This window comes from Paroedura picta, chromosome 14 (genome assembly GCF_049243985.1).
Source record: "Paroedura picta isolate Pp20150507F chromosome 14, Ppicta_v3.0, whole genome shotgun sequence".
Classification (NCBI taxonomy): Eukaryota; Metazoa; Chordata; class Lepidosauria; order Squamata; family Gekkonidae; genus Paroedura; species Paroedura picta.
This window is the reverse complement of record NC_135382.1, coordinates 14,783,768-14,807,039: the sequence shown is the minus strand read 5'-3', so window position 1 is coordinate 14,807,039 and position 23,272 is coordinate 14,783,768. Positions and strand designations below refer to the sequence as shown.

At 41.8% G+C, this 23,272-nt stretch overlaps 1 protein-coding gene across 10 annotated transcripts in view; it reads right to left on the bottom strand.

Annotated features, from left to right (window-relative positions):
- The window catches only part of MTA1 (metastasis associated 1), a 91,591-nt gene that overhangs the window by 32,467 nt on the left and 35,852 nt on the right, over nt 1-23,272 (bottom strand). For 9 of the 10 annotated variants that reach the window (XM_077309536.1, XM_077309528.1, XM_077309534.1 and 6 more), the window contains 6 exons: nt 20,770-20,882; nt 18,485-18,636; nt 16,584-16,773; nt 16,244-16,333; nt 12,091-12,243; nt 8,840-8,875 (listed from right to left, as the gene is read on the bottom strand). In XM_077309536.1, coding sequence (XP_077165651.1) covers nt 8,840-8,875; nt 12,091-12,243; nt 16,244-16,333; nt 16,584-16,773; nt 18,485-18,636; nt 20,770-20,882 — 734 coding nt within the window. Of the gene's footprint in view, nt 1-8,839; nt 8,876-12,090; nt 12,244-16,243; nt 16,334-16,583; nt 16,774-18,484; nt 18,637-20,769; nt 20,883-23,272 lie in introns of those variants that run through there. The other variant, XR_013226465.1, reaches the window with a different exon arrangement.

Sequence of the window (23,272 nt, the reverse complement as noted above, 5' to 3'; positions counted from 1 at the left end):
AACAGAGAGCAATTGACAGAACAGTGCAAAAGCAGTTCCCTTTTGCAGAATGAGAATAATGAGAAAGGTGTTTCCCAACATTCAGAAAAACCTTCTGTTGTTGACCTGACAGCTGCATGCCATAAAGCCCAGTAGAATATATCTGCGTGAAGAATCTTGTCCACTGAGACAGTAGGTCCTTGGAAGATTTAAGACAAGAAACCATTCCTTGGTTAAGTGGAGAAGTTGGTGAACAAAGATGTCGAGGGCACTGGAGTATAATTAGGGTCCAAGGCATCTTGTATCTGGCAATTTTGTTGACAATCCAGGGAATGAGGGGAAATAAGTGGGAATTAGAGGGCAAGACCTGTATTCCTCTGAGAGATCAGTGGTTATGCCTCAATTTACTGTCAAATCAAGGATGTTATTGATAAAAAGGAACACTATTCAGCAAATGAGGCTCCCGAAGCCGACAGAAATTGCTTGTGATTCGGAACTGAAGGCGGATCATCCATAATCTGGCAAAAGTACTACAGTTATTATAGCTCCTGTGAGGCTTAAGAAGACTGAATGAATGAGAATGAGATGAGAATATTGGCCCTTTCTCCTGATAGAAAAACCTGGCCATAAATGGAGGGCAACCCCTAAAACATGGACACACACATTAGGATACAGATGGACTTGGATCAACTGAGCTCAGTTAAAAGTAGAAGTAAGGATTAATAGGAAATTTCTAAAGCAGCCAACCTATGTTGGAGAAAATTCTGTATAGATGGTAGAAGCTGGGTTGGTCCTACCACCAATTTTTTAAAAATCATAATTCATTCTAGAAAGTTCTACATCTTGCAGGCCTATATTCAGAACTCATTAGTGTACTGCAGAAAGACCACTAAGAAGAAAATAATGAATTTAGCACATCCACGTGTCACATTATACTTTGATACACTATCTCTGGGGGTTTTCTGACTAGTTTTTTCATTGTTTAGGGCCCCACACTGCTTCAGTTTATCCCCTTTTACCTTGATATTTTGCCAGAAGCCAATTTTGAGTTGCCTTTTTCCTCACGAGTGAGGATTCTGTTGGTTTTCTTTCTCCCACCCATTTTCACTCACCTCCAGTCCAGTTTTCACTAATTGAACTTACCACTGACAAGCCACACCCTCTCCCCCCACAGTGAAGATGGTTTTGTTTTTTTAAAGCACTAAAATACTGATATATCGCTATACTGTCGCAATTATAGGTTAAGCAAGTTCTGAGTTCCAGCTTTAATTCTGTTTAAGTAAGTCTTTAAGCAAGAAAAAAAGGCCTATCCTTATGGTATTAAACAATAATAAAGAATGTTTTCAAACAATGTCCTTTCTTGAGTTTACTTTTAGTTTATTTCATTCCAAGGATGTCAGCCAGAACAGTTTTCCAGATAAACTCCGTTTTCTACTATCTTTTCTTTGTCTTTTTGGACCAGGGTCTCCATACCATTTTGGCCAATTTATATTATTTTTTGTATTGAGGTTGTGAAACAAACATACTGAGATTAATTGTGCTTAAAAGAAGAGAGGACTTGCCACTGAGGAAAAGAGAGTAGAAAACAGAGTTTATCTGGAAAACTGTTCTGGCTGACGTCCTTGGAATGAAATAAACTAAAAGTAAACGCAAGAAAGAACATTGTTTGAAAACATTCTTTATTATTGTTTAATGCCATGATAGGTCTTTTTTTCTTGTTCTGAGTTATTTGAGACCATCCTGTGTTTAACCTATTGTCACCAAGTAAGACTCTAGCCTATTCTCTTGCAGAGATATGCCTTTTCCCTTATATCTCTGCAAGAGAAATGGCTAACTTAAAAAAAATGAAACATGAGAATTCAGAGACCCTGCTGGAACTATAACATTAAAATGCAGCTATGACATGGATATAACTATGTGCAAAAAATAAAAAGGGGGAAGTGCTGTGACACCATCAATGACAACATCCATGACCACTACCCTCCCTTGGAAATCTTGATTAAGGCACATGTGGAACAAAATAAACTGATTCTACAACTGTGAAAATGCAGAGGGAAGGGAGACATGCAGAAGAACCATGCCCCAAATCTATTCCAAACCTTGCGGATTGACTGCCAACAAAAATCAGGAGTAAGCCAAATGTGTGGAAAAGCTCTCTAAAACAACCAGAAATATAAATCAACTTGTGAGTAAAATTCAGACCTGAAATTAAAGCCTCTTGCAAGAATAAAAACATCTTTTTGGTGTGCTGATGTGGCAACCTTCTCCAAGCTAGCAACTGCCACTGAACAAAATCAATACCTGTAGGCTGTAACCATTGCTACACTATTTTGTCAGATTTCCTTTTATCGTGTGCCGATCACGTTACGTGTGTCTGCACATTATTTCTAGCATACTTCATTTTTCTTCAACATTTTATTTGTTTGTTTGTTTAACACATTTATTAGTCATCTTCTGTATGGAGCTCAAGGCAGTTTACATGCAGAATAATTTAAAAAATCCATAAGCACTTCAAAATGTAATGCAATCTTTTTATCACTTGTATGGGGTGAGGAACTTTACATGGCCCAGTCCTACTGGCCACAATACCTTGTTGAATAACTGTACAGAACACTTTTGTCACAATGTTCACAATGATGTAATCAACCAATAGTATCTAGTACTACACATAAACACTCTTAAACAGGGATGCTGACTAAGGAGGCATAGTTGCTCTCATGAACAAGTTGGACTGTACAAAAGTGGCAGTGAAACAACTCTTTGGACCCTCAAGTTTTCCAGTCCATTATCCTTAGATCCTACATAGATATTGCAAAAAAAAATATTAAACAGGATAATGAAGGAATTACCCAAATATGTACAAAACAAATCTATGATGACACATCTCAGGAACCTTAGCCAAGCACCTTCTGCTACCTAAGATACACAGACCTGGCAACTCAAGACAGTCCATTGTCTCAAGCATTGGCACAGTCACTATATCTGGCAAAATGGACTCTTTCCAAGCACTGCAGGGCTATCTGGTAATACATACTCCATCCTAAAGTACTATGCCAGGACTACCCAATGCAGTGTCCGTGGTTGCTGTGGAGCTTGCCAACACTTATTGAGGTACCTCCCAAATGGGAAAGGCCAAGTGAGGCTTTTCCTGTTGATTGGCTACTGTAGATATGATGGACTGGGGCAGCACAAGGACCACTGTATGTAATTACGAAAATATTTTAAACAATATATTTTATTTAAAAGGCATCGTGCTAAGCTTCTGCCTGAGATACTGAAGAGTTACCATTAGAGGTATACAAAATGTCACTCCCCAACATTTTGTGGTTGGCTCCATATCCTGTGACAGCCATTTTGTGGCTGAGCCCATCATCCTGTGTCAGAATTCCAAAGTGCCCATAGGAACAAAAATTTGGGGAGCCTTGTCCTATGTCATCAGTACCTTGGTTACTCATTTGATGCAACTGCATTCCTCAGGAAATGACAAGGCATTGGCAGCCTTCCAGGGAACATCACCTTAATCACGATGGATGCTGAGTCTCTGTATTCTAGCATTCCCCATGAAGATGGGCTACAAGCCAGCAGATATATTAGCCCTGATTATACCAGAGCTTACCTGACTGCTACACTTTACCCCTTTGTTTTATCTGCAAATATATTCAATTACACAACAGTTTACACTGGCACATTAATGGTCACATTAATGCCAGGGGCATCCACATAGCATCAACCTAGGCTACTCATGGTTCATAGCTATTAACACCTCTGCTGTACTTGATTCATTGATGACATTTTCCTAATTTGAACACATGGGAAGCAAGCTCTCAAAGGATTCCACCAGAATTTCAACCATTTTTACCTCACCAGCAATCATAGCATGGACCGGTCTACAAAAAAAGTACATTTTTTGACTTCATAATGAAATTAAATATAACATAAACAGCACTGTATACTGGAAACCCACCAACCACTAAATGTACCTACATGCTTCAAGTTACCACCAAAATAATATAATATAAATAAATATATAAGTATCAATACATAAACTAATCAAAGTACATTTGCTCCAATTCCTAAGGCAGGGATTCTCAATTGGAGTATTTATAGCAACCATTTTTATGTTTACAGTATCCACTGGGCCAGATGGGAGCCCAGAGATAGCTTGCTACAAAACAAACGTAAAGCAGGCAACAGAATACTCAATGCATCTTCAGTGACCTACAGCCTGTCCTGGACAGTTTTGAAATTCTGAGAAAGGGTAGTTGGTCACCACCACAAAAAAATGATGCCCATGGTAAGTACCATCCTACAATGCAGGAAGCTACTTCCCTGAAGACAGAAAGGCAATGCCTCCTGGAGTCTTGTAAAGCACCTCCTCATCAAGGCAGTGCAATAAAGCTGGGAATAGCTATATGTTTTTGAGAAGAGGCACTGCTTGGTTTCAGCTTACAAAAAAGTGGAGGGTTTGTGCCTTGCACAGACACAGGGAGATGTTTCCTAGCTTAAAAATGGAAGAAAATAGCTTTCCAGGTGTGTAAACAAGTGTATTAGCAGTCTTCTGAATCTTCCCACAGCCATGGATTTAGACTTCACTTTGACCGTTTATGCACTGGGAACTTCACTGCCCCAGCTCCCATGCAGGAACACAAATCGGGGGTGGATGAGGTGCACTGGGCCAAATGCTCCCCCGTGTGGGTGCAGGAAGAGGTAGAGCAACCTGCCATGACTAAAACTCCAGCCTGCAGCTCAGCATGAAACCTCCAGTGCATAAACGGTGTTTAGCAGGCTTTCTTCCAACCTTCAGTCAAGGGTGGAAACTCTAATTACCTGTTCTCCTCTTGTGGATTCAAAGACTGGCTTTGCCTATATATGCATCTCACTGGGCCCTTTGTAGAATTATCCAGGTCTCATTTCATCCTGACATCTGACTTCTTGCCCTGAAAAGCTAGGAATGCTAGGTGAACTGCTCCCAGCTCAAGCCATTTGATGCTCATCTGAGCTTCTTCATAAACTACACATCCCAAGCCAGATGGTTCTGGAGCATGCTCTGCCTCTGAAATTAAAGCATTTGTTGAAGCTCTTGAAAGTGGTCTGTCTGTGGAAGTTGGTCCTTGTGTATCTACCAGCTAAGGGAGTACCTCGTGGCGTTGACACTGAGATGAATGTACATGTCTGCAATCTGATATTGGAATCATAGTAGTCAACCAATCAATAATTTATACAGTCATGGATCAGCATAATAAAACATACATTAACAGTGTGTTTATTTTATATATATACACACACACTTCTGTTAAAAATATACATTAAAAGCAAATACATGTCACTAAATATGTGTTGCTAAATGTACCTCTGACATTATTTGCACATTATTTGGAGATGTTATCTGAAGGTTTCAGATTCAAGGTCTACTAGAAGAGAGGTGTACTATTCCTTCATCCTTCCCAGGACTTTTTGGAGAATGGGTGTAAATATAGCTATATCTAATGCCAATATAAAAAGTGCAATGCAGCAGTGCATGTCTAACTGTTTCAATTTTCCTTGTAGCACAAGGGCAGAAGCGCTCCTAAAGTATCACTGTTCTAGCAAAGGGGATGGAAGAACATGGAGAAAGGTCAGGGTGAAAGTTATTCCGTGTCTGGAAATCAACAGATGAGGCAAATAGTTTGACAATGCCAATTTCTTGTTCCTCGAATCATGGTATTATGCAGCAGTACTTAAATGGTGTTGAAGTTTGATGTCTCAAATCCGTTGCTTAATTTCAGATTTAGCTTTGTAATAACCCAAAGCCATTAAGCTTCTAGGATATTTTTTTTTTAATTTATATACCACCCTTCCCAATGGCTCAAGACAGTTTACATGAAACAGGAATGATACAGGTAACTCAGTTTGTAATAATGTGGTGATAACAATAACAACAATATAGTGATAACAATAAACAACATTGTAAAAAGGTAGAATACTAGAGAACATTAATCAACTCATACTGAAGGCCCAGTGAGTTGGGCGGATCTGTAATGATTGTCATTGGAGGGAGGCTTAGGAGCCAATGGCAAGCAGTGGTTCAGATTTAATAAATTGTAATTTCTCTGAAAGAGACCTTTTCCATTTTGACTAAGAGATGCCTGTTAGTATTAGAAGTGCAAGATCCACAAGAGGGAAAATAGGCTTAAGCCAGTAATTGAACTTGTGTATTCATACACAAGCTTCCAGAGAAATTAAATCTGCTGCTAGAGACAACTCTAGGAACACAGCAAGGACTTCAAATTCAGACATTTAGTCTGAATGAAAACCATGGTAGACATTTCAGCACTTACGAAGTTTCTGGACAAAGCTGCTACTTTCTAACAAGCAACCAGCATTCCCAGGAATTTTGCTAGGTCTACCAAGTAGTTCTGATAAAGTCAGAAGAATGTTATTACTTCAGCGTTTCTCTCCTCTTATCAATTCCTCAAATATATATAAGACTGTATGATCACTCATTAGTGAACAGTTATGGAGTCCCAAAGTTCATCCACATAAAATTTGGTTATTTTAATACCCTGCAGATTCTGCTGAATCGACCAGGAGAAGATTAGGATGCAATCTAAGGAATGGTAAAAAGCCACAACCCTGTCTTAGAGGTAGATATGCCACTGTTGCCACCAGAAGCTTTGGAGATAGGGGACCATCAGAAAAGTCTTGAGGGGAATGAGTGGGAATTAGTCTGGTTGAGATTTTCCAAGAGTAAGCAAGATTCTGGAATGTTTCCTGTATATTCCTATAGAGGCCACCATAAGTTAGTTGAAACCTTACGCGCGTCATCTAGGCCAGTGGTCCCCAACCTTTTTATCACCAGGGACCGGTCAACGCTTGACAGTTTTACTGAGGCCTGGGGTGAGAGTAGTCTTCTGCCGAGGAACGTTGCTGCCGCCGCCTGAGCCCCTTCTCCACTTGCTTTCCTGCCTGACTTCCTGCCGCCCGCTGGGAGGTGCTGCCAGCAGCAGCTGCGCAGTGCCATGCTGAGGGGGAACCCCAGCGATGGTGGCCACCGGAGAGCACCAAAGGTGAGCCGGCGGCAGAGTGGCAGGGAACCCCCCGAAGCAGCTGCCGGGGAGGAGGACAAGGAGGAGCCATGGCCCAGTACCGACTGATCCATGGACCGATACTGGTCTCTGGACCAGGGGTTGGGGTCCACTGATCTAGGCTATAAAATTTTATTTAAAGATGTCAAATATGTGTTGGGGATGCGAGAAGCAACTGGGTACTTATTTCCACCTGTGTGATAATGTTATGTTGTCAAAGAATTCTGGTGTAATATTCAGAAAGATTCAATATATCATGGGTATAGTCTTACCAAGATTAGAACTAATTTTATGTTTTTGTTTCTTAGGATATAACACAGGATAACTTTCTAAACATCAGTGGTATTTCATGATGTACCTACCGGTATCAGCCAGAACGATACTGGCCCAGAACTGGAAGCAATAAATGCCTCCAAAAGTGGAAGTATTGTTATAAACATTGTGTGTTGTGATGTTAATGACAACATTTCTACAGCAAAACAAAATTCATTCAAGAAAATACAGCTCAAAATTAATTTTCCCAGTAATGGTCTCCTTTTGTTGTATTTTGAAACAGAAATGGCCATGTATTTGAGAATGCTATTCTATGTTGAAAGTAATTTCTAATTATTAATTAATTTTTCCACTTAAAAAAACACTCTTTATGAATGTGTGGCTCTTTCTGCAAATGTTGGATAATGCACTTTCAACATGCTTTTGTAGCTGGATTTCTGCTGCAAAACAGTAAAATCTGCTTCCAAAGTGCAGTATCCAATGTGTGTGGAATGATCCTGTGTAGACACAGGATCCCACTTTTCCTGTCCTCCTTCATCCACTTGCAGCATCCCAAAACCTGATACTGGAAGTGGGAAGATTTCATGAACAAGGTGCAATATGCCACAGTATTTAATAAGAGGAACTGGGCAAAACTGCTGGTGCCGGATCAGTATTTATTTTGTTTGCCCCTGCATTAGGTTGGAAGGTATTCAAAATAAAGCTCAGATCTCATCAATGTATTCCTTCATCTCATGCCCACAGTGAGTAGAAATGCCTACCACTAACAGAGCTCAGCTTTCCTGGAATCCCTAAACTATCAGGTTCCACCCACTTCATGGCTAGGCTATTCATTTCTCAGGTTGCAGGAGTCTGTCAAACGATTCAGTTTCAAGTGAACAACAAACTTTACTATTGTACTATACCACTGCAAAGGGACGTACAATTGACTTCAGAATAATGTTAAAATATCACAGATATGGTACTCCTTCATCAAGGTGGCTTGCTTTTATTGTTTCATTTCAAAAATAATACCCAGCATTCAGGACAGCATCATGCCTGCCCTGACTTGCTATTGCCTACTAGATTAATTCTTTCCTTTTAAAGTCCCAAAGAGGTCTAAAATTGCCTATCTGCAAAAGCAACACAATGAACCACCGCTTATGCAGGATATAAACTGCGTGTAGGGAGGAGTGATGGGTAGATCTCTCATTATACAACTCTTCTCTTTGGAGACTTGACAAACCCCAAATGTTTTGCAAAAGACTTCAACATTTTTCAACAATTAAGTTCCAAAGGGTATGTTTTGTATTTTAATCTAGAGTGCTATTACCCTTTGAATGGAGCAGACTGGAAATATAAATGAAAAACTGCCCTAACAGTTCTGCACTTCTATGCACAGAAAAATGATTTTCTTCATTTGATATTTATTTATATACAACACAGAAGTTGTAGTAACAATCACAAACAAACTTTAAAAGCCAGTAGAATAAACTGAAATCCACACTGTCCTAGCACAAGATGAGTGCTGTTCCAAATCTTACCTTTGCTAGGCATCAGCAGGCGCTTCTTCATGTTGCCTGACAGAACACAATGAATAAAAAAAAATCATATGAACAAATCAGAACTGGAAGCATTATTTCACAAGATTTAAAACAAATTTAAATGCCAAAGGTTACCTGAACAGGTAACTTGTTTACTTGTTTGCTTTTTTAAAATAAAGATTTGATTTCATCCAAGAGAAGTATTAGAAATGCCAAAGGGAGCTTGAGGAACATTAATACAGTGAGAGATGTAACAGAGGTTATGGTGTAGGACTGGGATAAAACTTCGGAAATTCCTAGGGACCAGCATCAAAACTTTAGGCACAATCAGGACAACCACTGTAGGACAACCAGGCACCCAAATATTATTTTTAGTGCTATTATGGTAAAAGGTAAAGGTAAAGGTATCCCCTGTGCAAGCACCGGGTCATGTCTGACCCCTGGGGTGACGCCCTCTAGCGTTTTCATGGCAGACTCAATACAGGGTGGTTTGCCAGTGCCTTCCCCAGTCATTACCGTTTACCCCCCAGCAAACAAGCTGGATACTCACTTTACCAACCTCGGAAGGATGGAAGGCTGAGTCAACCTTGAGCCGGCTGCTGGGATTGAACTCCCAGCCTCATGGGCAGAGCTTCAGACTGCATGCCTGCTGCCTTACCACTCTGCGCCACAAGAGGCTATTATGGTATCAATAGCCAAAAAGTATTAACAGTTCATCATGCAATTTAAAACTAATCCATACCAGTCAATTGCCAATGAAAGCTTCTGCAAATTGAGACTGGCTCTTATAGTTTCTATCAACTTTCAGAGGGGTTACAGAACCTCCTCCAAACATGTTCCTCTGCTGTGATGGACTGCACATTTAAAATCATAGAAATGCTGTGTAAACAGATAAAAGGACGGTGAAGGGTTAATTCTTCACCGAGCCAGAAAGCCTTGAGTGACAAGCTGTTTCAAGAGATCTGATTGGTTAACATCAGCTGAGCAGAGAATGACTTCTGAACTGGATGTTGAGGAAGATTGTCTGATTTGGGCTACAGCTGATGAGTCGAGTATTCAGTGAGTTGGAATTCAGCCCTCACTGAGAGCAGTTTAACATAGAGAGGAGAACTGGGAGAAAGTTGGCAAGGATGAGTGGGTAGTTAGACAGAGACTCCCATTTGGGCTAAGGAAAGGGGATAGATCTAACCTAGAGAAAGAAGGAATTTCTCTACCCAGTTAAACAGGGTGATAGCTTTGAAAATTGCGGCGATCCCTAGTCTGGTGTGGTTGCCTTTGGAGACCTTCAGAATGAGTTAAAAACTCATGATGAGTTTCAAGAGAAGGGATTTTGGTACTGGAAAAAAATGTACCAGCCTTCTGGAAACTAAAAGAGTCAGAGAATACTTTTTAAAAAGTTGGAAAACACTGTAACAAAAGCTTCTCAGCATAAGGATTTTAAGTAACTGTGAAAAGTTTAAGAAAATCTCATTAGTCTTAAATATAAGTTAAGAGTTATCTATATTAAGCCACCATAGGAATTTTACCCCCTGATTTTACCTGATCATCCACCCCTATCTTAAATAAAATATTTTGTTAATTTGGAATGTTAATTTGAAACTTCTCAAGTGCCATTTAAGTCATGTAAGTTAACAGGAGTTCTCATTCTTTTCCTCAGGTTCCTGGGCTGAGCAAACAACCAGAATATTATACGGTGACAAAATGGGACAGGAAGTTGGCAAAGACAAATGGAGGGAAAATCTTGCCTCTGAGGGAGGAAAGTGGACAAGGACTGTCATAGCTGCATTCTTTGAATCATTCCTTCGACAAGCCAGAATATCTATTTTTTCTACAGGCTCAGTCTCCTAAGCCAGGGGTAGTCAACCTGTGGTCCTCCAGATGTTCATGGACTACAATTCCTGTGGTCCTCCAGATTTTCATGGACTACAATTTGCTAGCAGGGGCTCATGGGAATTGTAGTCCATGAACATCTGGGGGACCACAGGCTGACTACCCCTATCCTAAGGTACTTAATGGGAACACAACTTTCTGTAGAGAGAAAGGGATCTTGCAGTCCTAAGAGCAAAAAACAGGGTCTTTCTCCTTCAACACACTGCCTGTCTAGCTTCTCCTCTAGTGAATTAACCAGATGAACAAGGGATAGCCCAGGCAAGTCCGATTCTTTTAGATCTCGGAAGCTAAGCAGGGCCTACCCTGGGCAGTATTTGCATGGGAGACCTTCAAGGATTTGGGTGGTAATTCCTCCAAGGAACATTAGAGATTATGATGCAGAGGCAGGAAATGGCATGCCATCTCCAAATGTCCCTTGTCTAGCTGCCAGATAATCCTTGGATCTCTTGGCTACATTACGTACGTGCCATATGATAAATTGAAGTCACAGTTAAAAGTTTATTTAAAGAAGACTGTTAAGACACTTAGGAATTGTTAGGCAGAGACTTCTATATTACCATTCACTTCCTTCACATATATTTGGAAATGAAATGTGTGTTATTTCATGATTTTCTAAAGTAATTCATTCATTCTAGCAAGTGATTGGTATTTATTTGTTTATTTACACACCACCTTTCTCCTCAATGGGGACCCAAAGCAGCTTAAATAGTTCTCCTCTCTTTATTTTATCTTCACAACCACTCTGTGAGGTAGGTTAGGAAGAGGCTGTGTAACTGGCAAGCTTCCATGCTAGAGTGGAAGCTTAGCACCTGGGTCTTCCGGATCCCAGTTCGAACCTCAAACCACAATAGTTCCTACTAGAACCTATCCAAACAGAAAATTCCTGGGGCAACAACTACCTTGAAGACCAGGCTAGGCCAAACTATAGCTCTCCAGATGTCCAAGGACTACAATTAAAGGTAAAGGTAAAGGTATCCCCTGTGCAAGCACCGAGTCATGTCTGACCCCTGGGGTGACGCCCTCTAGCATTTTCATGGCAGACTCAATACGGGGTGGTTTGCCAGTGCCTTCCCCAGTCATTACCGTTTACCCCCCAGCAAGCTGGGTACTCATTTTACCGACCTCGGAAGGATGGAAGGCTGAGTCAACCTTGAGCCGGCTGCTGGGATTGAACTCCCAGCCTCATGGGCAAAGCTTTCAGACGGCTGCCTTACCACTCTGCGCCACAAGAGGCTCAATGCTACAATTACCATGATTGATAGTAGATTATTGTAGTTCATGGACATCTGGAGAGCCACAGTTTGGCCACCCCTGGCCTAGAATTGTAGAAAGACAATGTATTTATATCACAAAATATTTACCATCCATCCCATTGTGTTGTTCGTAGCTTCTTTTCCCCAAGATAGTTGGAGATCCATTGTTAATCACTGGAGAAAACTTAGAACAAGGCATGCTGTTGAGAGAGCCAGATAACCTCTTAGTAGGATCAGGTTTCAGAGGGCAGGGATGAAATTCTGCAGAGAGTGAGAGAGAAACAGAGAGCTGTTTATAAGGACCAGCCTACATGGAAATGATGCAGACTTCTTTGCTGAAATTTGGGAATGTCCAAATACAGGACTATGTGATCACAAACAAGGGAGACCAGACATGGCAAGACACAAAAAGCAATAAAAATTAAGCAAATTCAAAAAAACAATTCATTATTTAAAATAATATGGGCACCATCCAACCAAACTTAAAACATTTGTTGCTCGGTTCCATGATGGAATTTAAATCAAAGGGCTTCAAATTACTTAACTGTAGCTAATCACAGCAACTTTATTTCACATTGATGGAGGAATAATAACAAATTGTTGCTTTAAGCTATTGTGGATATAATTTTTAATGCCACTGGAATAAAATGCGGTATTAGAATAGTTCTGAAGTGCCATTTAAATTGTATAAGTTAAGGGGGCTCCAACTGAGTACCAAGCTGTAACAAATAATATAGGAGGTCCTCACTTGGCATTGTATGGCACAAATTTTTTTTTCTAAATATAAATGGGTATGAGTATGAATATGTGATGGAGAAGACTCTTGGGAGTCCCTTGGACTGCAAGGCGAACAAACCGGCCAGTCCTAGAGGAGATCAGCCCTGACTGCTCCTTAGAAGGCCAGATCTTGAAGATGAAACTCAAATACTTTGGCCACCTCATGAGAAGGAAGGACTCCCTGGAGAAGAGCCTAATGCTGGGAGCGATCGAGGGCAAAAGAAGAAGGGGACGACAGAGAATGAGGTGGCTGGATGGAGTCACTGAAGCAGTCGGTGCAAACTTAAATGGACTCTGGGGAATGGTAGAGGACAGGAAGGCCTGGAGGATCATTGTCCATGGGGTCGCTATGAGTCGGACACAACTTTGCACCTAACAACAACAACATGAATATGTGATACAATTTAATACGAATTCCAGAGCTGTGTTTGAGCAAAAATCTTGGTGGTAGTTTAAGAAATAATAAATGTTTTTATTTCAGCATGAACATCTGTAGACTTGGGCACTTCTTCAGACATGAGTGTGAATCCACAAAACGCATACATTAAAAAAAATTCTCCCCCATGTTCCCACAATGCCTAAGGTGGCTTACAAAATGGAAACATCTACCATTTTAAAACAGAGTTAAAGCACATACATTAAAGGACATCAAGTTAAATAATTGACACTACCAGATGTAGCCAGGGGGATGGGGGGGATGAACATCATTAAATAGCATGAAGATGTGGGCTTACACTGAAACGAAAAATGTTAATCCTTAATAGTGGCCAAAAGACTCCTCTTCATATTTAAAATGAAAGAATACAATCATCTACAAGAGTAACATTAACTTAATAGTTAGGATTATACATTAGGGATTTGATCCACAGATACACAAACCAGAAGTCCATCTGCATAGAGTTGTTCCACTTGCAGAAGAGATTCAGAAAGATATTGTACTACATCTCCCACTCCTAACTTGCTCATATACATGACGTACACATTCAATAATATTCACTTACTATATCTTGTGCCCTCACGTACGCCCCCTGGGTGATACTATGCAGTTTTTTCCAGCAGTGGCTACCAGATGACTTGATGCCATGCAACTTGCCTGGAGCCAGTGGCAGACATGGATGAGTCTATTTAATACATATCTATCTCCAGATCAGAGATGGTTTATCATGTGCAACCCCATAACACCAAACAAATGTAAAGCCTCCGGGGAGGGTTTGTTGTTGTTATGTGCGAAGTCGTGTCCGACCCATAGCGACCCCATGGACAATTATCCTCCAGGCCTTCCTGTCCTCTACCATTCCGCGGAGTCCATTTAAGTTTGCACCTACTGCTTCAGTGACTCCATCCAGCCACCTCATTCTCTGTCGTCCCCTTCTTCTTTTGCCCTCGATCGCTCCCAGCATTAGGCTCTTCTCCAGGGAGTCCTTCCTTCTCATGAGGTGGCCAAAGTATTTGAGTTTCATCTTCAGGATCTGGCCTTCTAAAGAGCAGTCAGGGCTGATCTCCTCTAGGACTGACCGGTTTGTTCGCCTTGCAGTCCAAGGGACTCGCAAGAGTCTTCTCCAGCACCAGAGTTCAAAAGCCTCAATTCTTTGACGCTCGGCCTTCCTTATGGTCCAACTTTCGCAGCTATACATTGCAACTGGGAATACCATAGCCTCCGGGGAGGGTGGTATAATAAATAAATAAAATAAATAAAGTTTTAACGTTGATAGAAATAGCTAAGAAAAGGAATGTTAACTCTGCACTTGTCTTCTTCAGTGCTGAAATTGCCTTTGAAAGGGTGGAACATCGTTGATATTCTTTAAAGTGCCAAACAGCATTTGGCTTTGGAAAGGAATTCACTGACTGGGCAAAAGCAATATCAGCTCAATCAACACCTCAGGTATTTTACTGCTCCCCTCCCTGTTCTCTTTCCCAGATCTGGATGTCATATTGGGTACAACGATTGCATCATTTCAGTAACTCAGGATCAGTTCCCAGAAACCTTAAAGCAGGGGCAGTCAAACTGCGGCCCTCCAGATGTCCATGGACTACAATTCCCATGAGCCCCCTGCCAGCATTCACTGCATTCACTGGCAGGGGCTCATGGGAATTGTAATCCATGGACACCTGGAGGGCTGCAGTTAGACTACCTCTGCCTTAAAGGAACACGGCCACCTTTAGAGCAAGCATAGCTATGCTTTGTGATAGTATGATCTATTCGCTGTGGGGCAACCCACTTGCTTATTAGTCTGGAACAAAGTCAAGCTGTATAGAGAGTACTGTCTTCAGCTCTTGGGATTGAAACACTTCAATTTCAATGCATAAAGATCCAAACTCGAGACAGCAAGACTGGAAGAAGAAAGGGCCAGAATAGACAATCAGCACTTCCAAAATCCACAAAACCAGCCACTTTAGAAGACTGAGCAAATGATGACTCATCCTCTGTTCCAGAACTTGAATGAAGGCAAGTACTTCTCAGGTCAAATAGCTTCTTCATGCCATCTGGGGTTTTGATCTTTAATTACACAATAGCTTTTTAAAGGCAGTCAGTCAGGGCGGGGCACGCTGTGTTTCTTTCTTTGGAATTTTCCACCTCCTCTTCCCAGTTATGCTCTTTTTGGGCTGCTCAGCAAGTTCACTCCCTACAGCAGCCTTTCTCAACTGAAATATTCTTCAGGCTTTGAGAATGTGTGGTCATGCAGAATATGGATGGGAAGCACACTCCATCACTGGGGCCCCTCCACACTCCATCCCTGGCCATTTCAGGAGCGGGCTGGGTGGGTCAACATGACCATATATGGTCATATCAGCTGATAAATGTTTAACAAATTTTAAAAAAATATAAAATTAATTATCTCCCACCTATTGTGAACTCTGTAGAGTCTATTTCATCACATGAAAGAAGAGTATCCTACATTGGTAAATTCATATATGTGCACATGTGTGTGTATGTGTACATATAAAAACAAAAAATGTGTTTATGGTTGAGGCCAAGGCTGATAATAGATCTATGCCTCCCCCGGGGACTCGGGCTCTGGACCCGAAGCAAAACATCATCAGGACCTCCTCTCCACCCGCTAGTAGTGGGAGGGAGGGGGGGAAGTTGAGCTGCCGTTCTTGCCATGCCGGCAATATTGGCAATGTTATTATTGTTTTTATGGGGTTTTAATGGGGATTTGTGATATTGTTACCCGCCACGAGCCGCAAGGGAGTGGTGGGCTATAAATCAAATAATAATAATAATAATAATAATTAAAAAATCAGACACGCGGCTAAAGAGAGAAATATAGAGCAGCACAGGCCATTCTTCTTCGGCTGAAAAAGAGATTCTCTATTCCAGATTTCACGCTGATAAAGTGTCTTGATTTTTTGACAAATGCAATTTTCAGGTCTCATAATAATAGAGCCCGTCAAAAACCAGCCATTTTAACTATTTACATCTGCAAGATGTGACAGTTTAAGCACAGAAAAAAATAAGCAAATAGTTCAAAACTGTATTTACCTAGATACCGAAGTACTGCTTCTAAAGGTTTTCTAACAACTTGCTTTAACAACAATGGATTTTCAGTGGCTTCTGGTAAACGAGCTGTGCCTGGGAATATTGGAATACATAATAATGTAACAGAGAATACTTCACTGACATATTAGCAGAGAAAAATACTGCTACAACCAACCTCTTAGGGGTGCTTCAGTGTTAAAAAAAATGCATAATGGAATGCACAGAATCATAATATTCAGTAATTTTTGAAGGCATTAATCAAAGTATCTGTTCAGAACATTCCAACTTTCCAACAGCATGCTTGAAATGGTTCACAGCATAATGTAGTTCAGGAAAGACTCACATTCTGCTTTGATTGCTGCACTATTGATAGGCATGTAAGGAAGTCGTGCTGCATGCCAAGGACGCAAGATGTCCCTACATAGCCGCCTGGCAAGCCTGGTCATCTTCGTTGTATGCAGATAAAAAGCTTGCCGTGTTTTCATGGCAAACTTCGGACTCCCGCCGTTCCGTAGTGGTGCACCATGAGGGCTCTAAAGGAGGCAAATTTGTGACAGAGATTGATCTGTGGGACATCCTTGTAAAACAGGAGAGCGCTCAGATGTACACGCTCTATAATCTAACAGTTCATCATGCACTTGCTGTCTCTGAGCAACTAGAAAAACTATGCCTGCTCAACAGAAAATCCACGGGTACTCTGATAAGAAAATCTTTAGGGGGACACAGAAGGTTATCACATAGGCCCATTATGCACGGTCGCCGAAACAGCGATTTCGGGTCACATGGAAAACGCGGGGGGGGGGGGACGCGAAGCAAACCGGTTATGCACGGGACAGGGCGCAACGGTGACAAAACCCAGAGTTACCGATTATGCACGCGGTGACCCCGGCGCCGCTTCTGGTTGTGCCCTGGTCGCCCGGAAGCATGCACCAAATTTGCGGCTGGTTGCAGCCGGCGCCGTGCATTATCGGTGATTTTAGGCGACACCATTCCACCCCGAATGCAGACCTTCCCTCTGTGCATAATGGGCCATAATGAAGTCAGAAGGTCTAGTTTCAAGGACAGGGTATATGACATTACATGATTCAGTCCAAAGGATAATCTGATGATCCCCAATTTTGCAGGCACTTTTGAGTAGCAGGTACCACTACAAAATATCAGACCTGGGTACATTTCCCTTGCAAAATCAATATACACTGAAGCCAGCTGGTACCACACATACCACACTCCAGAGTAGCATTTCAGTTCTCTACTTCTGAGACAAGTCTACAAATCGTGGCCCCCCAACTACAGTATTTGCTGGCGTATAAGACTACTTTCCCCCCCTGAAAAACATGCCTCCAAGTGGGGGGGTTGTCCTATACGCCGGGTGCACTTCAGTTGGGATAGACATAGTTGCCCATAGTGGCCCATAGTACTGTAATGTAATGTAACAAACTCTATATTTTGAGTGGAAATGTTGGGGGGTCGTCTTATACGCCCAGTCGTCTTATACGCCGGCAAATACGGTACTTAACAAAAGACAAATTACTATGAGGCAGGAAAAAAGAAACTGAGAAGTCAGCAACCTTCTCTATTTTTTGGGGAGCGAGGAGTGGATTGCAGAGATGTCTGGGGAGAGTCGAGGGAAAGAAGGGAGAATGAACCACTCCACCAAGGCAACAGAAGGTCCCAGGTTCAATCTCCAGCATCTTCAGTTTAAATGATGAGGTTGTCAATGATGCGAAAGATTTCTTACGGAGACTCTGGAGAGTCACTTCCAGTCTGCATAGACAATACTGACTTTGATGAACCAAGGGCCTCATCTTTAAACTGCTCCAGCGGAGCGGATTAAATAAAGGAGTAAGGGCTGTCTGGGAGGAATTAGGGCGGGCCCCGTCCAGGATAAAAACTCTGAAGTTCCCAGTGCATAAACGGTCCAAGTGATACAATTACGGGACCCAACATCATGATGAAAAAATGGGAAACCGCATTTGGCAGAGTCATGGTGATAAAGGGAGGATGTCAAGGAAAATGTGGGGCTAGGGAGATACTTCATAAAATGCTAGAACTGCCGCCATTTTGGGCAGGAGATTTATAGAGTCACATAATGGGCAGCAGTAATATGATAACTTGTACTTCACTCAATGAGCAGCAGAGCTGCCTGCTGACAAAGGCACTGGAAAGGCTTCTGAGGAACAAAGGCAGAGCCAGACAAACCCTTAGCATCCCAGGCCACTCACTGCATTCAGGGACATTACATACCATATTGTTGCGATTTGGTCCCGGCCGCTCTCCATCGAGCCGTGTTGGCATTTTCAAGCCACCATATTTCTTCCAATATGTCCAGCAAGATGCACAAAGACGACACTGCATGTTAGGGGGACCCCAAGAATACCACTGGTAAGACTGTGCCGCTATGAAGAGTAAAGGTAGAAATATATACTTATTCAATGTGGTTTTTCTTTCAGATTCCCTCTCTACTGAGAATTTTTGCCATCACAAAAAGGAGAATCAATCTACTTGACCCAAGTTAACAGTGTTTACGTAAAAGCACTTACACACAGAAGGCACACATCTGTATCAGAACCGTAGTTTCTCATTTTCGGAAACACAACACTTTAATCTTCACTTTCATATAATGCTTAGAAAATACCATGCATGTCTGCATCAGGATAAATGGGCATTTCTTCTGCAAGTTTTATACTAAATTTTGTGGAATCTGCAGCATGCCTGAAGCGATTTGTAATTGCTCTGGTGAATAACCATATGAAACACCCCTTGCATAGAGCGTTGGTAGGAGCGGTTTTGATGCAACACTATGGCCTATCCTCAGAGCCCAGGCAGCCCCTGGAGTGCTCCATTATAGTTAGCACAGGGCAGTGCTTCTGCAAGTGCCCTATTGCCTTTTTTCTATTCCTAAAGGACTGCTGGTCTTTCAACGTAAAAGTAGGACTGCAAACTGTACATGCAAACGTCACACGGTAATGCTATGAAGTCTATTAGATGGTACTCTCACAGAGATTCAACGAGATAGCTGTCCTTTCACAATGCCACAGTGATGAGAGGGGTGGGCAGATGGATCGCTTTAGGATGCTAGGGCTAATCCTGCGTTGAGCAGGGGGTTGGACTAGATGGCCTGTATGGCCCCTTCCAACTCTATGATTCTATGATTCTATGAAAGGGAAGCAACCATCCTTTCCATTATTATTTATGGGACTGGACCCTGTTGGAAGATGATTGCCTCACATTCACTATGGAGATGTGGCAGTTCCAGCTTTGGTGGTTTGTTTGGATAAATTAATGCTATCTCTAGACCTAGCCTATGTATTGTAAATAAATCCATGTGTCCTGTGCTTTAGCTGCTCAACCTTCTAGCTTCCTGTCACTCTATTGCAATAAATCTGTTCCACATAATATATTTCTGGTAAGGCCTTGGAGGAGGAGCGTGTCTCATAGCTTAAGTGCCACTCAATGCATAACACCCACTCAGGGCGGCTGTCCCGCCCCTCAGTGTGTCCTCCTCCAACTGGCTTGCCTGTCTGTCCAGTGGACAGCCAACTGCCTTCTGTCCCCCACCCCTGACCATCCCTTCCTCCTGCCACTTCCCTCCGAGGCTCAGAGTCTGCGGATCCCTGCTGCGTGAGAGCTGCCCCTGCTGGCGAGTTCCCTAACAGCTGCCTGCAGCCTTTCCAGGTCCTGGGGGGAGGGGGAGGGGGAGGCCATCCGCAGAGTTCTTCCACCACCCCCACCCCAATTTAGCACCCGTTGTATTCCTGAATGCAATGGGCTTGGCCCCTAGTAGATAAATAGCTACTCTACCTTCTAGTTTCCTGATTTGATTGTTAGGGTTGGTTTTTCTCCCCTTTTTGCCTTTTCCATCTTTACAGTGACAGCCATAATTTCAGCTCATTACCTTCTACTACTTTCCTGAAGAATAAAGGATAAGCCAAGAAGACCAAGAATCCTACAGTTACAGTTCCTACAGGTTTTTCTTTTGGACCAACTGCCTCAAAGATGGGCCACAGTGCAGCATTGAATGTAAAGCCTCTTCGAGCAGAGGCACTGGAGAGGCACATAATGAGGCTGCACAGATACTTTCTACATAAATACCACTGCAAATTCTTTAAAAGTTGCCTGTCCATACAGTAGCCATGGTATATGTACCTTTCCCTTTTCTACCATCTCAAGAAAGATGGCCTGGGAAATGCCATGATGGTGATTGGGAAGTCCTGCCATTTCCTGCCATGGACACGGAAGGAGGAAACTTGGGTACAAAATGATAGCTGGATTTCAGGAGTCCACTGCAGCTCCTCAAGAAAAGAGTGATTGGGGAAGAATGGCTGAAAGGATCCTGCAGGAAATAAAGGCTACAGGGATGTGGGTATCATTTTCTGAAGCTTTATGGATCTGTGTATGTTGTCCTATATAGTTTTCCCAATTACTTGTCTTCACTGCCTCCAAAGACAAAACGACCTGCACCTCCCCAATAGCACCAAAGCCTTTCCACCTGTTCTTGCACAAATAAGCTCCGTTCCTTAGACACTTACTATAGCAGCTTTCACAAGCTCGTCCTGCTCCCATGTTCTGTGCCTGAGCTCCTGTACCATTCACCATTCCGGGCTTCACATTTACATTGATCTTGTTGGGGTTTGGCTTGTTACTTCACACAAAACGAAAAGAAAAACATTCATTAGATCACTATAGCATGCAGCATTAGAGCAAGCCTTTGTGATAAAGCAAGTTGGATAGCTCCCACGTCTATTGGTTCTAAAACAAATAGTTTCAATTAACCAGGGAAAAAGTCCTATATTCATTATTACACTTCTCTCTCTCACTCACAAACACATCCATGCACATTGTAACAGCAGGTCAAGCACCTTGGGCAGGGTAATATACTAGCCTCTTGACAGCAACATGACCATAGAAAATAATGGCTGGTATGTCCAGTATGCTGTTAACAGAAGAAGAAAAGTAGGTTTTTATACCCCACTTTTCACTACCCGGAGGTGTCTCAAAGCGGCTTACAATCACCTTCCCTTCCTCTCCCCACAACAGAAACCTTGTGAGGTAGGTGAGGCTAAGAGACCTCTAACTGAACTGCTCTGCAAGAACAGCCCGAAGAGAACTGTAACTAGCCCAAGATCACCCAGCTGGATGCATGTGGAGGAGTGGAGAACCAAACCTGGATCTCCAGATTAAAGGCCACCACTCTTAACCACTACCCCACACTGGTTCTCAGGATGGAGTCTCTCTCAGATTCCTTAAGACTGGTGATAAGAGAGATAGGAGGAAATACACAGAACAGTATCCTGCATATATCTGTAGGATGGTGTCTCCTTTGGATTGGTGACTTCTTCCCTGCATTTTGTTCATTGTGGAGGACCACATCCAGAAGAAGTCAATGATGAGATACATACAGGTCATAAATATGCATCCTTGATAGCCTGCTTGTGAACCACTGAACACTGTGGGCCTCTGCACAGATGATGCCTTCTCTTGAAACATGGAGAGCAATGCTGGTCAGTGTATCTCTCCCACAAGCACCAGGGTATATTGTTCAGAGTGTTTGATGCTGTTCCATTCTGCTTGTTTATATAGCACAGTGTTATATGCAGCCACCTGTATTAAGTCAGTTGACGTCAGCAGGTTTAAAAGGGTCTATTCTTTAGGATGGCACTACAAAGCACTGGTTTCCAAAATTTTAAAAATTCTAGAATTCAATTTGGATCAATCCATCATTAAAAACAATTAATACTAGTCGACTTGAAGGACATTTTTAGCAATAATACAATTTCTTGGGTACCCTCAGCTCCATATGGAAGTGTGCTGTAAAAATATGAATGAATGAATGAATGAATATCCCATATCATAATGCCTGTTGGAAATTTGTCAACGTCAAAGCACTTTTATTGGCATAATCATAACAAAGCATTTGTGTTAGAAGACAAGGTATTTCAATTCCCAATTCATTTGAAGAAAATCCTATGGAGGAATTTTGCAATAGCTTCAGTTACTTGAGAGTTTTGATCTGATAAGAGAAAGTGCACAATAGTTGGGGAATCGTGAATCTTGTTCTCCCTCATGACAGAATTTATGGACTGTTCTCTAAGATGATTCTGCTGCTCACAAAACAGCAGAACTTGTTCCACCGACTCAGGTTTCTTTAACGAGCACATACAGTTGGAAATCTGTAATGCAATCTTAAACAAATTCACACCCTTCAATGGTTTTAGAAGGGTGAAACTTCATTCAGGAAGGCACTATTATTCAAGCTCCTTAGATATGTGCTGGAGGTATAAGACTAATAAAGCTGATCATGTCAACATCTTTTGAAGTTGTCCAAAAATTAGAAGTTACAGTCACAGGAGAGATTATACTATGACAGGTTACCTTTGAATCTTGAAGAAATATCACTTTCTAAACAAATGCCCTTGGTATATTTTTGCTAATTTATAGGGACATGGGTGTCACTGATATAGCATTCTTATTACATTTTTTTTGGCAGAAAGGTTTACTGAGAAGTTTATACTGCTTTACACCGATGCCAAAACCTCTGAGCTCACTGGGGCTTCCAAAGCTTTTGTCCAGAATTTTTTTAATGTTTTCTGCCATTAACCATCAGCATCTAATAGAAAATTATCATAGAGAATATATTCCTTTCACTATTTATAGCTGATTTTTTAGAACCTGCCAATTGGGTTCCTGTTTCTTATCTTATTAATGTATGCGTGTTGTAATATGCAAGATCTGCAGAGTGCATAATTCAACAGCATGAAAAGAATATCCTGCAGAAGGCATCAGAGGAAATGTGTATTTAGCATAATCAGAATAAGAACTTCCCAGTATTTTTCACTCTCCTCCAGTGTCCTGATTGGCTCCTTGGAGACTTCCTGTTCCTTCAAGCATACTTCCTCCCAGCTTGCCTCCACAACAGACACAATGAATGATGGAACAGTTAGTTAGGTCTCTCTTCTCTCCTCTTTCTGTACAAAGTTGTTTCTCTTCACAAGAAAACTATTTTGTACTTTAAGTATCCTGGTGCTCCGCCCT